The sequence below is a fragment of the Phycomyces blakesleeanus genome (assembly GCF_001638985.1).
Source record: "Phycomyces blakesleeanus NRRL 1555(-) unplaced genomic scaffold PHYBLscaffold_7, whole genome shotgun sequence".
Lineage (NCBI taxonomy): Eukaryota > Fungi > Mucoromycota > Mucoromycetes > Mucorales > Phycomycetaceae > Phycomyces > Phycomyces blakesleeanus.
The window spans coordinates 583929-599310 of NW_017265140.1; the positions used below are offsets into that span (position 1 = coordinate 583929).

The window sequence follows — 15382 nt, forward strand, 5'->3', positions numbered from 1 at the left end:
TGCCACCATCATACGCAAAAGGCTGATGGCAGCATTTCCAATGTCTTTGATGGACAGGCATACCAGTCAAAGAAGTCTCTTTTCTTGGGTGAAAACGACATCGCCATTTCGCTGTCTGTTGATGGGTTTGCTCCCCATAGTGTTCTGGGTTCGGTAACCATTGTCCACGTTACCAACCTCAACCTTCCCCCAATGATCCGCTACGAGCGCAGCCGTATGATCCAAGTTGCGATCATCTCTGGTCCCAAAGCACCCGCCGACTTCTGGTCATTCCTGGAGCCTGTTCTGAAAGAACTTCGGGTTCTCCAAACCGGTGGAATGGTTGTGAAGACACCATCTGGAGATATTAGTGCGAAAGTCCATGTACTAATGACAACTGGCGACATCCCAGCTCTGGGAAAGATGGCTTGTCATGTGGGCCATATGAGTAAGGATGGCTGCCGCATCTGCCACGTTGTGGGTCAATCTCCTGGCCATGGCCAATATTTCCGAATGCCATCTGCCATCACCATGCGCACACCGGAAAGTTTCAAGCACTTTGATGAGGTGGCCTCATCCAGCAAAAAAGGGTTAACTGGCCAATCTCCCTTCTCCTTACTGGATTCCTTCTCTGGTCCATTCTTCTTTGCATTGGATGAAATGCACGGCATTTGTCACGGCATTGGCAAACAGGTCTGGGGGCTCGTGTGTGGCAAGTATGGAAAAGATCATCCTCTCTCTCTCTCCCTTGCTGCTCAGAAAGAAATTGATACTGCCATGGTGTCAACCAGAAGAAGTATTCCAACATCTTTCCACGGTGCATGGATCAACATCGCAACAAGATCAGGGTACTTCCGGGCTGTGGACTGGGCTGACTTCATCTTGTTTGTTATCCCCACGCTTGTGGCAGAGCGTGTCTGTGACCAAGCTGCCCGTAAGGCATTGCTTGACCTGGTGCAGACATGCAACCTACTCATGAGCTGGGAGTTATCAGCAGAGGAGAAAACCTTGATCAAAACATAAGCTTTAATTATAATTAATATTATTATTTTATAACTTGTGTTAACTTATCTTTTTTTTTAGAAATCTCGTCGCATGAAATGCGTATCTGGAAACCTCACTAGCTAAAGGAGAGGTCCAGCTCAAGGTCTTTACGATCAACCAGCACCTCCTGCAGCACTATCCCGCAATGATAGAAGCGTATGGTCCCCCCAGAGCGTATAGTGCACGATCTGTCGAGAGGGCGATTGGGAAATACTCACGAGCAATAAAGAGTAATTCGGCAATTGGAATCAATGCTGGCAACATCATGCTTGGCTTGACACAGATTCAACAGATGAGAGTTGAAAATTCAATAATGACAACAGCAACAGTAACAGCAACAACTCTCCTTCAGTATGACGATTCCTCTGCTGGTTGGTCAATTGACTGAGAAGGTAGTAATGTTGGTACTGATTCTGACATTGAGTTCTGGGGGCCTTTGAGGAACAGAACGATTGTTGATAGTTTTGGAGGCATTTCTTGTCTTCCAGAGCTTCTTCAAAAGTTCTACGAATCAAAGGGGGAAGAGTGTAGTATGATTGAAGCAGCCATTAAAACAAGCCGTAAGGCATTTGTAAATGGTTGTGTTATTGACTCTGCACTCGACCATAATTGTGTAAGAGAGGCACATAACGTCAGACTTCAGGTTCAGGTTGATGAGAACCGCAGCATTGGGCAAAGCTACTCTCCAGTCTACAAGGATTTCTTTGGGAAGGTCGTCGTTTTCTTTGAGCACAAGCTCAACAACAAGAGGTGGCCGCTTGTCCTTGTCAATGTTTATGCAGTTCGTTTGGTAAATAGTATACCAGCAATCAACAATGGACAAATGAAGCCAATGGTAGTTCACCTGGCAGATGTCAAAGAATTAGTTGGTTTGGTGAAGTCGGACGCGACTATAAACACAATAACAACAACAGCAACAACATATGTAGTGTGGCCAGAGCTTAACCGCGGCCCAAAACTGTCACTTGGTTCTCTTGCAGACTTATAATTTTTTTTTCTTGTAATACATTATTTTTTTTCAAATTATCTTAACATATTTTATCCTCCCAGCAAAAAGTTTAGATATTTTTCTCTCTTTTACCTCTGACTTTTAATAGTCATCAATTGCAATCTACATTTACTAAAAATGTAAAATCTGTAGTTAAAATGTACTTTTGTCTATCAGGAGATTTAATTTTAGGTGGTCAATCTGCTTTTTGTCAACCTTTTCAAAAAACAGAGATTTTCTAGTTTCAAATTGGATTTTTGGTGATTTTTTAATTATTATAGGCCAAAAACAAAGTCACAAATACAAAAAACCGCCCCTATTTGTCATAGTGTTGTTTTGCTGAGTAAAAATAATCCTGTTTAGTCTGTCAATTACATTTGAATAGAAGTGGTGAGTATATACTCTGTGCTCTTTATACATGTAGTTATTATATTCTATTTAGAGCACTATTTAGTCTAAAAAAGTGGGTATAGATACTGCTTTCACACCTATACTTTTCCTATGATTTTCTGTATTTTTTTTCTAGTTATATAATAGAGAGCTTGCTATCTGGCTTTAAATACTGTATACCAAAAGTAGTAATACTATTATATCTGTGTTTCAATTATTTATCAACTTAAAAGGTGCTTACGGAGTAAAGTATCAACTGACTAAAAAGTATCAATTGACCAATTTGGAAGGGTCTCAAGCCTAAATATGCACCTCACAAATCTGGATAACAATTTTCATTTATCAAAATGCAAATTTCCCCCGCAAAATTATTTGTCACATTTGCTAACTGCATAGTGTTATCTAGTTATCTAGTTATCTAGTGTAAGGCTAATAATTTTACCATTAGTTACTAATAAATTACAATATATGATTGGTAGCAAAATCAGGTTCCCATCAGATGAATTGACACGTCATCTGGTCATTATTCCAAAACAACTGAAATAATTGTTTATTTTATTTCATATTCTTATTATTATATATTAAATACCTAAAAATGAACATTAATAGCTTCTTGAATGATGCTGCAAACTTGCCAACCAATGCAGTAGAAAAACTGCAATTAGAATTGCAGTGTAGAAAAGAATTTGAAATTAGCTTCGCTATAGAATTTAATTTGCAACAAAAGGTTGTTGAAAACATGGCTGAAGCTGCCTATAATTTCAGCAATACTGTTTTGGGGCCCAAAAAGATTAAAAAAAATCCTTTTAATCTTTACATTAAGGAGATGAAGAACAAGAGAAAACTTGACAGTAATACAATTAACTGCATTGATTACAAGTAAAACAATAGTTTTGTAACAATTCGAAATATATTTTTAGGGGAAAACTACAGACTCGAGGAAATCATTGATTCGTACAACTCGATGGGTCCTTTAGAAAAAGGCAGATATTACAAGATGGCAAAAGAAGATTCCGCTACTCTTCACCAGGAATCTTCTGTCTCTGATGTCAAACGTGGTGCAAAATCCATATTGACCATCATGGACACAATGAAGCTATCGATGAACTACAATAGTCTGTTTCTGTTCTGGGAGTCAGGCGCCAGCTCCAGTCGAAAGATCGGCCGCCTCTTGTCAGGAGATACGTCTTCTATATTTTTTAAGTGTATTGAAGAAGATGGCGCTCTGAAGAGTTTCTTGGAAGCAATGGGAAACGTCGAAAGACGCCCAAGTAAGTATTATATAATAGATGTATTATTTATTTTATCTTAATCTATTTTTCTGTCATAGTGCGAGAAATACAACCTGCCACCATTGCTGCCAACGACTTCAGGAATAAGATGAACAAACGTTTGATAAGCTTGTTCAATGGTAAGTCTATAAAATATCAAAATTAACATTTACTTTATATTATCAATTTCTTAGAAGAAACCGGGGAAACAAGAAAATCTTTCCCTTGGAAAGCAATCAAAAACAAAAAAGGCACCATCAGAGCCGTTGGATGGCCAGAAAAGGTGCCTTTTGTGCCACTCAGTCTTATGAAAGATATTGAGAAAGAAATGTTAGTTGATGCCCTAGACAAAGGGCTCATTTCTTTCTCTCGCTCTTTAGAGTAAGGCTTGACAAGCTTAATAAAAACATGTTTTTGTCTCTAACTTCTATAATTAATAATTTGTATGCTAAACTTATGCGTACATCTTATCCGAAGGCTTTCCAGTGTTGTACAATAGATTCTTGCTTTTACTATTTGTTGTGACTTGTTTTTTTATGTATTTTAATTTTCAAAACAAAAAAATGACTTCAAAATTTTTTCTTTCCTAATCTACTTTAATAATATACACGTTATAAGTATTTTAAGTAATAAATAAAGTGTTACCCTTTGCCATCATCATCATCTTGTAACATGTATCAAACACTTGATTGAATGGCCTCATAAATCTTGTCATAAACTTCTTGTAATCATGCACAAACAGTTAAAGACAGATGAGAGCGCTAGTCAAGATAAATCAGCAATGGAAAACAACTACCTGACGATTTTATTTGAATATTAAGATCAACAAATAAACTTGGAGCAAGAATAGATATATATTAAAATTTAAGACTTTGGAAGTAATGATTTTGATAAACAATGCTTATATGACCTTCTGCTTTGCTTTACAAAAGATAGTATATATTTTTAAAATAATCTTAAGGCTATCCTAAAAAAAAATGTTTTTAATGCTTTGCTCAATTAGCTTTCTTTCCCAATAGTGTTAAGTTTTTTTTGGCTCATCTAATGCTACTGCTTAGAATTATAAAAACAATGTCATATAATTTATTTATTTTTGTAAGGGTATACTTTAGACTTTATTTTTTTTCAAGCAAAAACAAAACAAAATCTAAGGAAGTAGAATACATGTTTATACTGATGTATTGGGTAATAAAGTTATTGTTTTTTGACATTTTAATTTTGTAAATAAAAAATCTTCTTTCTTAAATAAATTCCAGTTATGCTTATCAATATTGTGAATGAATCAACTTTGTAAAAATTATATTGAATATTTATTTATCAATTGCACTTCATCAAGGACAGATATTAGCAAGTACGTGTTTTATAAAACTAATACAGCATGTCTTGAGTTTTATTGGAATTCTTTTAGCATCAAGTATTATTACTAGATAAGTAAAAAAACGCGTCTTTATATAAAAAGAAAGGGTGAAATATTATCATTTCATAAGTTGGTCTTTATGTACATCACTTATTAATTAACTGGCTTGTCTTATTGATTTTATATTTATTCAATCATAACATTTTATTAATGTAGTCTATTACTTGCAAAGTCAATATCATTGCTAGCTTTATATAACAATTTAAATAATAATCAATATTTATATATTTATCTTTGATTTAACTAACTCTTCCTGTCTACTTTTGTCTTTAGTCTTCATGTTGTAACTTTTGGTCTTGTTTAATGAAAGCAACTAGCACCCTCCCCGATCTTTATTAATATATTCTTTCCAGATATTACAAAAGCTGATAGCTGCGAACAAAGTCCTTATCTTATACTTTTAAATATACTCACTTCAAAAAAAACAAGCTGGTATTAACAAACACTAGTTATATATGATATTGTTTTATGACAATAATAATAATTATGTTTAGCCCATTATTTTTTTAAAGAAAATAGAGTACATTTTATTAATAGAAGAATATGAATAATTAAAAAATTTATTATTTTATTTGACAAACAGTGATTCCAAAATGCAGTAAGACTATTATGTTACTTTTTGCAAATTAAGAAAACTACCATCCTTTATGTAAAGATCTAATGTAGGATCAATTAAAAATTAAATTGCTAAAAGTACAAATCGATTTGAATAGAATAATTACAAAATGTAACTCCAAGAACAGAGTTCAGAAGTGACAGAAATGAAAAAGATTGGAAAAACTTTGGATACAAATATCGAGTGAGTAAAATAAAGAGAAGGCTATCAATTTCACTTGGGACAATTGAAGTTATAACAAAAAAACGTACTGGGAAAAAGTAAATAGAATAAAATGAAAGAAGAGGGTTTTGATTATGTCAATCAGAACATACAATAAACATAAAAAAATAACATACCAGGCAAAAAAAAAAGAAAAACGTAACTAAGAGAAAAGAATATACAAAAAGGACGAAGGCTGTGGCTTAACATTGAGAAAATGTGACTTTGGATGTGACCATGCCAACATCTTACAGTGAAAATGAGTGGTTTCATAGTGAAAATGAGTGGAAAAAGTGGCTTGGTAAAAAATACTATAAAGCTATATTTTAACTACTCTATTCAAAACTTTTGCTATAGATTATTTGTTGTCGCTTTTGACTATGATAGGAACAACCGGGGTTCGACTTTTGCCTGAAGCATTTTTTTGTATTTTTTTTTACAAAAAAAAAGAAATTTTTTGAATATTTAATGAATTGCTTTATACTATTTATTTTTTATAAATATCTTAATGTTATGTGAAATACTATTATATGTTTTTAAAGTAAAATAAAATAAAATAGCAAAAGAAACATATGTTATTTATGTAAACAGAGTTAAACAGTTAGATACAAATAAAACAAGATAATTTTTAACATTGTAACTTCTTGAATGAGAAATGCTATTTACTTGCTTTTGAAAAGAATAAAATAAAATATAAAGCATGCAAAATACTAATGAAAATATATAAAAACTTGATATTTTATTATCTCAAAATAAGTATGTAGTTATATGTATTATGGAATTAATTACTAATAGACTCTAATGATATAAGCAATATATATATATTACAGAAATAAGTAAAATAAAATCTTGAAACATAAAACATGTATTTAAAATAGACAATTTTTTTTACTTCTTGATTAAATGTAGAAAACAAGAAGTGTACTTCAAACAATAAAAATCAAGCTGTCAGCTTCTCTATAATTTTATGATATTTTTAATTGTAAAAGCTATTAAAGCATTTTACAGATTTGAAAAAAATTATTATTATTATTATTAAAAAAAAAATTAAAAAAAAAGAAGAAAAGAAGAAAAGAAAAAAAAACAGGTGGGAGTTTGTGTTATTCTAGGGAAAAGAAACTTACCTTAGTTATCAACTTTAAATGCTAACAAATAAACTGAATAGACTTTTTACAATAATAGAGTAACTTACCATATATTGCCTCAGACTCAAATACGTTATTGTGTTATTCGTCTTCATCGGCATCATCATTGTCATCATTGTCATCGTCATTGTCATCGTTGTCATTACCTTCCACAACAAAAGCGATACTGGCTTCTCCATCATCGGGGGAGTTTATGTCTTCAACAATGAGTGAAGAAGAAGAGACGGAGGAGGAGGAAGCAAAAGGAACGGAGGAGGAGAAAGCAAAAGGAACGGAGGAGGAGAGAGCAAAAGGAACGGAGGAGGAGGAAGCAAAAGGAACGGAGGAGAAGGAGGCAAAAGGAATGGAGGAGGGAGAGGACGAGGATTCCAGAAGGAAACTGGTCTGAGCAAAGACTGCTCGCTCCCAAGACATAGAAAGTTGAAGCTTTCTAGCCAAAAGGAACTGCATCCCACAAAGAACTTCTTTGTCCAGAGTACCTACAGCATTGTCAAGGGCTTTTAGCCCTTGCTCTCTTAAAGTCCTTTCTTTTGTGGCACGGTGTTGGAGCCAGAAGGCATCACGCTTGAAATTTTATATATTAGTTGATTTATTTTTAAAACCTTTAGCATCTTTATATTGATTATTACCTTCAGAAGTGCAACTTCTTCTTCTGCTCTTTTCTTTGCCAAAAAGAGATAGACTTCGGGATGGATTTCCACATCCCAGAAAATATTTTTTTTATTGATTATTGAATCAAAGGTCAAAGACTCTTTTAAAAAAAAACCAGTATAAAAGTAAGAATAACAGTTTAATATGTCCATTGTAAAAAGTCTAAAAATCACTGTTACCATTGAATTCAAGGTTAAATTCTTGTAGGAGGTAGGTAATTTGTTTGGCCTGTTTATTCAGGCTGGTTTGGTGTTGTTTTGATTTTTTTGTGCCTATATATATATTTAAAAGCATTAATTTATTAAATAAACACAATCACCTTTTCCCCTTCTTACCGATATGGCCAGATTTGTAGAGCAATGTCAAGGTATCATGATACGCTCGAACATTGGCTCTAATCGCATCTTTGAATATTTTTTTTGTAAGCTAGGAACTCGTTGTACCCTAGCTGGGCATTTTCTTCTATATATTTTATGAGGTTTGTATTTTTTTCATCAGGTTCTTGGAAGCCCTCAACTTCCTCCTGGATCTTCGCCTTCAACTTCTCCCTTTCGTGCTTCAGCCTATTGATCTCATCTTTCACATGATTTCCGTTGGCATCATTAGTGAGCCTACAATAAAATTGATTTTTTAATGACAAAAAACATAAGAAAAAAGCTCTAAATACACTTACTCTCTTAGTCGGCACAAAATTGTAAAATTTACAAGGAACAAAGCAATATTGCCTTGAACCTTACAGCCAGACTCCATCAAATCAGCAATGTCAACGTAGTTCTCCAACTTCTCTACCTTGTTAATATGCTGCTTCCATTCTCGCTCAATCACAACACAGTTGAATCCCTCCAACGCCTTCCTGGATTCTTCTATGATGTGCTTTGCTTTGACATACTTACTCTCCAACATCAAGCCCAACTCAACCTTCTTCGTCTCATTGTGGAACTTGATGGCTCTGTACAAGACCAACTTCCGGTTTGCTTGTCCCATCTTTCTGGTCATCGTCACAAAGCGGTTAAGATATGACCAGAGGCGTTCCAAACATTCACCATCTGTCAAGCCAAACCCATCTCTATATTTAGGGTTGAGCTTAACCTGGCAGTGTTGAACATGAGCATACGCATGGAAAATCAGAACTGCTAGTTTTGATTTCTCCATCAGTCTGGGAAAGTTAGCCTATGTTAAGTATTGTTACTATATGCTTATATATTTAACATGTATGTTAAAAATAACTCTGTATTTACCTTCAGTGACTTTGCCAGCTTACAGACAACATCATACATCACATTGATGTTGGGAGAGTTATCAGCAGACTGGCCATCACTACCTGAATCACCAAGTAGTTGATTAATTATGGAGAGAGGGTACTTAAACCCTTCACCAGTTTCCATGTCTACCAACTTAATGACTGACTCATGGCGTGCACAGCTTGCCGCAAAAAGACCCTTAATAGGGTACTTTATGGACTTTGCCAAACTGCCAGAGCCAGCATGGAAGTTGCTGTCGAACCGACCTATCTATAAGTATAGAAAAGGCGTAGTATGTATTTAATATCTTGTCACTTTTTATTACTTACGCTTTCTTCAGCCCTCTCCTTCTCATACGTCTTCACCACGTCGTCACCAATCCACACCTGCTTGAGTTGAGCCTTTACTTGCTCCAACTCTTCGCCAACATCACCCTCACCATCTTTCCTCCTCTCACACTTCAGACTAAAATTGCCATCCATAGCAACATATCGACAGTCGTCAATGGCCACATTGCTGTCAACCTGATATAAAAATACAACTTCAATACTTTGTTGCAAGTAAAATATGACATATTATTCACCTACATCTGGACAAGCAGGGCAACAGTTGGATTCCCGGAATCCAGGCAAAAGCTTCTCTACCTTGGCCTCAACAATCATTGTAAGCCTGATGAAGACATGCAGAAGATTTTGGCAATATGCCTTTGAGATCTGTCTTTATTTATTTTATTTTAACACAATATTTAAAATCGATTAGTAACATATACTGATGTATAATTTTTTTTCTTACCTCAGCACCCAGATTGATCTTATTGTACAGATCGGCCAAGCCCTGGCCAGAGGTGGCAAGAACATCTCGCATGTTTCTCATAAACTCAAGAAGTCCAAAATGAATTGCATATTGGACATTGTTGAGGGAAGCAGGGAGCATACCCATCTCAACCAACTGCTCGGGAATGGACTTGCATCCGCAAAAAACAACCTCAAATGTTTCTGAGGCTGTGTACACATATAGGATGTTAATATATTAATCTAAGGGCAGTTTTTCTTGAAAAATTAATAACGATTGCTTACAATGCAAAAAAAACATGTAGATGTTTTTCTTAGAGAACTTTGTGCAAGAACAAAGGAAATGAGACAAAGGAGCAATAACCTTCTTATCCAGATAGCCATCCTTGCATCTTCCAAGGTAACGCAGGAAGGAATCGGCTAACTGGGGAAGCAAATCTACCCACTTGTTGTAGAGGCTTCTTTTCTGGGTCTGACTGGCTTCATATGTATCGAAATCAATTTCGACGTCCAAGTCAGTCTGAGAAGCAGCAATGTTCTTGGAAGGCATTTCTACAGGGGCTACAGCCATGGTTCTTGCTCTCTTATTGCGCGTATATGTATACTTTAGGCGAGGACTACTAAATTCCGCCTCAGGAACAGATGGGTTTTCAGTGAGAATATAATTCAAACCACTTATTAGAACGTCTTCAGAAAAGTAATCCAGTAAGAACTGAGGTACAGCTGTTCTCTGTCTTCTTTTGATAGTATGCTTGCTTGGGTTGTACATATTTAATTTGCTTGTTAAATTCAATAAAAAAATAAAGAGTAAAGGATTATAATACTCTAAATGAGTTCTGGTATTGGTAACTGATTGCGTCACTAAAGTGGGCCGCTTTGTAAAGCTCAAGGGCTGTAGAAAACCATATGGTAGCACAAAATTGACTAATTTAGAAAAACTAGTAACAAGTGGTAAAATTATCAGCCTTACACTAGATAACTAGATAACTAGATAACACTATGCAGTTAGCAAATGTGACAAATAATTTTGCGGGGGAAATTTGCACTTTGATAGAGAAATTGTTATCCAGATTTGTATGGTGTAAATATGATATATAATTTTTAAAGTCCACAAAAAATGTCCCTGCTCTTGACCAGAGACAAATTATTTTCAAATATCATATATGTGACACAGGTGTTGTGTGTTCTCCAGCTTCGCCCACCCTGATTTATTTCCTTCTTCTCCAATTGTTTCCCTTCCTATTTTTCTTATTCATCGCTTCTACATATTATTACATTCTTTTATAATCACATTTTTACATATATCTTTACCTTTATTATCACTTCTATTTCATCTCCTGCGTATATTCTCCTTTTGGAATCTTTACCCTTTTTACATACATCTTCCCATTTCCTTTTCCAGTTTCCAGTTTCCAGTTTCCAGTTTCCTTTTTCTCACACTACTTACCTTTCAATATTACTGCTATTAATTTCTTATCTTGTATCTCATCTTTATTACTCTTTTATTATCATTCTTATTGTATTCTAACATCTTATCTTTACATTTTACCAAAAACACAAACATTATCTCACTCTTCCCCTTGACATTGATATATATCTGCCTTTACATAACATCCTCTCTCACGCTATAAGTCACATCTACAATCTCAAAACACTTTATTCTCATATTTTTCATTTTACAAAAGATATATAAGAAATCTATTTTTACAACAATAAACATAATCAGTTATCTCTCTCTTAAAATCACTGTCCCTGAATTGCTTTCTGCCTGACCTGTAGGAAAACAATCATACATTGCATTAAAATCTTATATCTGTGTTCAAAATCCTTTTCCCCTTTTTTCTCTTTCTGTCTCTTTGTATCTGTGTGCTTGTCTTGAGTGAAATCAACAGTGTTCTCTTAAATTCTCCTCTAATCTTATCTTCTTTTACCTTGCTGTCTATCTGTCACTACGGGAAAAAATGGTGGTTTTTTTGCATTTGTGACTTTGTTTTTGGCCTATAATAATTAAAAAAATTACAAAAAATTCAAAATGAAACAAGAAAATCTCTGTCTTTTGAAAAGATTGACAAAAAGTAAATTTACCACCAAAAATTAAATCTCCTGATAGACAAGTGTTCATTTTAATTACAGACTTTACATTTTTAGTGAGTGTAGATTGCAGTTGATGATTATTAAAAGTCAGAGGTGAAAGAGAAGAAAATATCTAAACTTTTTGCTGGTAGGATAAAATATGTTAAGACAATTTGAAAAAAAAAAACAAATTAAATATCAGCAAAAGAACCAAGTGACAGCTTAGGGCCATGGTTGAGTTCTGGCCACACTATGTATGCTGTTGTCGTTGCTGTTGTTGTATTTACTGTCGTGTCTGACACCACCAGCCCAACCAATTTCTTGACATCTGCCAGGTGAACTACCTTTAGCTTCATTTGTCCATTTCGCATCACCAGCACACCATTATACATCATTGTGCTATACATCAATACCAAAGCAAGTGGCCATCTTTTCCCCTCATTGACATGCTCAAAGAAAAGAACAACTTTGCTAAAGAAGTATTTTAGAGCAGGAGACAATCCTGGTCTTGCGTTTGTTGCCTTGTTTACCTGCAACTGAAGGCAAATGTGATGGGCCTCTCTTTGTACTTTGTGGGCAAATGCAGAGTCTATCACACAGCCATTGACAAAAGCCTTGTGGCTTGTTGTCAAGGCTGGATAAATTGTACTGCATTCCACTCCCTTTGATTCATGGAACTTTGCAAGAAGAACTGGGAGACAAGAAATTTCTTCAATGCTGTCATGAATTGTTTTATATTCCAAAGGCCCCCAGAACTCAATATCTGAGTCAATGTCAACACGCTCACCTTCCTCAGTCATTGGCCAACCAGCAGACTCATCATTGTATTGCAATATTCTTGCTGTTGCCCTCGCCTTAACTACCAAGGCTCCGTTTACATCCACACATCTTGTACAGGCAAGTCTCAGCATAATGTTCCCAGCGTTTGCACCAATAGCAGAATTGCTCTTTATTGACCGAGAATATTCTCCAATGGCCCTCTCTAGCGACCTGGCACTGTACGCTCTGGGAGGGCCAAATGCATTGATCATTGCTGGGTAATGCTGCAATAGGTGTTGGTTGATAGTGAATATCTCTATTCCAACTTTACCATTTTGGAAATGGCCTTCCAGATACGAATTCCACTTAATAAGGTTTCTAAGAGAAAGATCAGAATAAGTTCCAAAAACAAAACTCTGAATAACACTAAACATACTTTTTTATAGAGGTTTGTTCCTCTGCTGATAACTCCCAGCTCATGAGTAGAGTGCATGCTTGCACAAGGCCAAGCAATGCCTTCTGTGCATCTTGATTGTGGATACGCTCTGCTACCAGAGTGGGAACCACAAACAGAAGGAAATTGGCCCAGTTCACAGCTCGGAAATATTCTGCATGTCTTGCCACTTCCCTCCAAGCACCATGGAAAGATGTTGGGATTGATTCTCTTGTTCCTTCTATTGCCACGTCTATCTTCTTCTGTGCTCCAGCAGAGAGGAAAAGGGGGTGCTTAGATCCATACTTCCTGCAAACAAGCCCCCAGACCTGCTTGCCAATTCCATGACAAATACCATGCATCTCATCAAGGGCAAAGAAAAATGGGCCTGTGAATGACATCAATGAAGCAAATGGAGATTGTTCTTTGAGGCCCTTGCACAACACACTATCAGGGTTGAAGCTTCTGAAGCTCTCTACGGTGCGGATGGTGGTTCCTGACAAGGTTCTGAAATATTGGCCATGACATGGAGTTTGTCCAACAACATTGCAGATATGACAGTCATTTTTGCTTGTATTATCAGCATGGCATGCCAGCTTTGCCAATGCTGGAATATCACCAGTTGCCATGAGAACATGGACTTTTGCTCTCATTGTTTTTGTTGGTGTTTTTATCACCATTCCATCTGCTTGCAGTATCTTGAGCGATTTGATGGTCAGCTCAAGAAATGATCAGAAGTTGGCAGGTACAGTTGTGGCAGGGATCATTGTGATCTGAATCATTTGCTTGCACTTGTAACGGATCATTGGAGGAAGGTTGAGCATGGTGGCATGTAAAATAGTCACCAAACCAGAAACCTTGTGTGGAGCAAAGCAATCAACTGACAACGAAATGGTGATATCATTCTCATCAGAAAAAAGATGCTTGATCAATTCATAAGCTTGGCCATCAAAGATATCAGATTTGCTTCCATTTTGACTGGACTGATGGTTATGACGATACATCATCTCATTTCTTGTAGTGTCATTGGCCAAACAGAGAGCAAGCTGTCTAGCCAAAGGGATCTGAATCATTGTTTTGACAGGGATTGACAATCCGTCTTTGTCTTTGGCATTGTTTTTATAATGTGCCTCACCACAATTAAGACACACTGTCTCATGACTGTCATTGTAAAGTTTACAATCATTATGGCAGATGTCATACTTATCTCCTTTTACAGAAGAAAATCTCTCAAAACGTTTATCTCCAAGATATGAAGAGCATGCTCTGTATGTTATGTCATTAAATGTCTCTAGAATCTTGTTGAAATGACAAGCAATCATTTCATGTACTTCATGCGAAATTCCAAAATCCTTGATTATCTTAATGAACTCAAGATTTTTTGTGTTGTCATTGTTAAGAATGGGAGTAGGTTGACTGAAATCAAATATCAGAGGAGAGGTTTCGACGTGGACGTCATCCATGGCATAATCAAGATTGGCATCATACTTTATTAAGGTAAATAGTAATTAGTGTTATAGACATGAATACATAGATATATGTATATATCTTACCATGGGCTGATCATTATCATTGTCACCATTATTGAAGGCATCCACAGTTTGGTTATCAATTGTGGCTGTGTTTTCTCTGCTTGTTCATGAAGGTAATAGTATAATTAATTACTTGTTCTAACAGTGCATATGTCTTTCATAGACTTACTCAGAGGTGTATCCAGATACAATGCTTGATACAACGTTGGTTTGCTCAGGGACAGAAATGGGTTGGGAAATCTCAAAATTAACCATGTTTGAAGAACAGGTTTTCATACACTGAATTCTGCATAAATTGACTTTTCTTGTGCTATTGTAAAATGTATTGCAGGATCTGCACTTGTAACTACTACACTTTGTAATTGAGGACATTTTTAAAGGTTGAAAATAACACTTTTGTTGTGGTGGTTGAAGTTGAAGAAGTTTTTAAGAAGAAGAATTAAACATTTGAGATGAGGAACAAAGATTCGTGAGAACTTGTGTAGAGTTTGTTTATTGAGAAATATTTGGTATCAAAATTTGACGAGGTTCCTACACTGAACTACTACTGCTATTTATATTATTTTGGATTGGGAAAATTATATGACTGGGGTCAGGTAATTGATCTTATGTGAGCCTTAATCAGAGCAACATGATCTTGGGATATTTAATATATGATTAATTATATAAATGTGTGTAGTTCCAATGAAGTATTAACATTGAAAGTAAATGTGGTTATGAGTTATAATTATACTTATAATAATTCACTGATGTATCCCATATTATGGTAATATTATCATATAAAATATAATTAATATCATACATACTAAACCTGTGTGTTAAATAATAAAGTAATTGGTAGACACCTTTGA

At 35.3% G+C, this 15382-nt stretch overlaps 5 protein-coding genes across 5 annotated transcripts; 2 read left to right on the forward strand and 3 right to left on the reverse strand.

Annotated features, from left to right (window-relative positions):
• Window positions 1–263: 263 nt before the first annotated feature.
• Window positions 264–2011, forward strand: PHYBLDRAFT_186379 (hypothetical protein; the record flags this gene model as incomplete). The annotated part of the gene is made up of 3 exons (XM_018439232.1): window positions 264–913; window positions 1104–1394; window positions 1416–2011. Exons 1-3 carry the CDS (start codon window positions 319–321, stop codon window positions 2009–2011), a joined length of 1482 nt encoding a protein of 493 aa, XP_018293396.1. The 5' UTR covers window positions 264–318.
• A 985-nt stretch (window positions 2012–2996) lies between these two features.
• Window positions 2997–4492, forward strand: PHYBLDRAFT_64281 (hypothetical protein; the record flags this gene model as incomplete). The annotated part of the gene is made up of 5 exons (XM_018441268.1): window positions 2997–3252; window positions 3322–3672; window positions 3732–3812; window positions 3867–4053; window positions 4312–4492. The coding sequence occupies 5 exons, from the start codon at window positions 2997–2999 to the stop codon at window positions 4490–4492; spliced, it is 1056 nt and encodes a 351-aa protein (XP_018293397.1).
• A 4188-nt stretch (window positions 4493–8680) lies between these two features.
• On the reverse strand, window positions 8681–8836 carry PHYBLDRAFT_103725 (hypothetical protein; the record flags this gene model as incomplete). The annotated part of the gene is made up of 1 exon (XM_018427784.1): window positions 8681–8836. A coding segment is annotated over one exon (156 nt), but the record flags the coding sequence as incomplete, so codon positions are not given.
• Window positions 8837–11337: 2501 nt separating this feature from the next.
• PHYBLDRAFT_64283 (hypothetical protein) lies at window positions 11338–13628 on the reverse strand (the record flags this gene model as incomplete). Its single annotated transcript, XM_018441269.1, has 4 exons — window positions 11338–11432; window positions 11666–11732; window positions 12095–12944; window positions 13003–13628. 4 exons carry the CDS (start codon window positions 13626–13628, stop codon window positions 11338–11340), a joined length of 1638 nt encoding a protein of 545 aa, XP_018293399.1.
• Window positions 13629–13730: 102 nt separating this feature from the next.
• Window positions 13731–14786, reverse strand: PHYBLDRAFT_143616 (hypothetical protein; the record flags this gene model as incomplete). The annotated part of the gene is made up of 3 exons (XM_018431028.1): window positions 13731–14486; window positions 14553–14628; window positions 14701–14786. The coding sequence occupies 3 exons, from the start codon at window positions 14784–14786 to the stop codon at window positions 13731–13733; spliced, it is 918 nt and encodes a 305-aa protein (XP_018293400.1).
• Window positions 14787–15382: the final 596 nt, after the last annotated feature.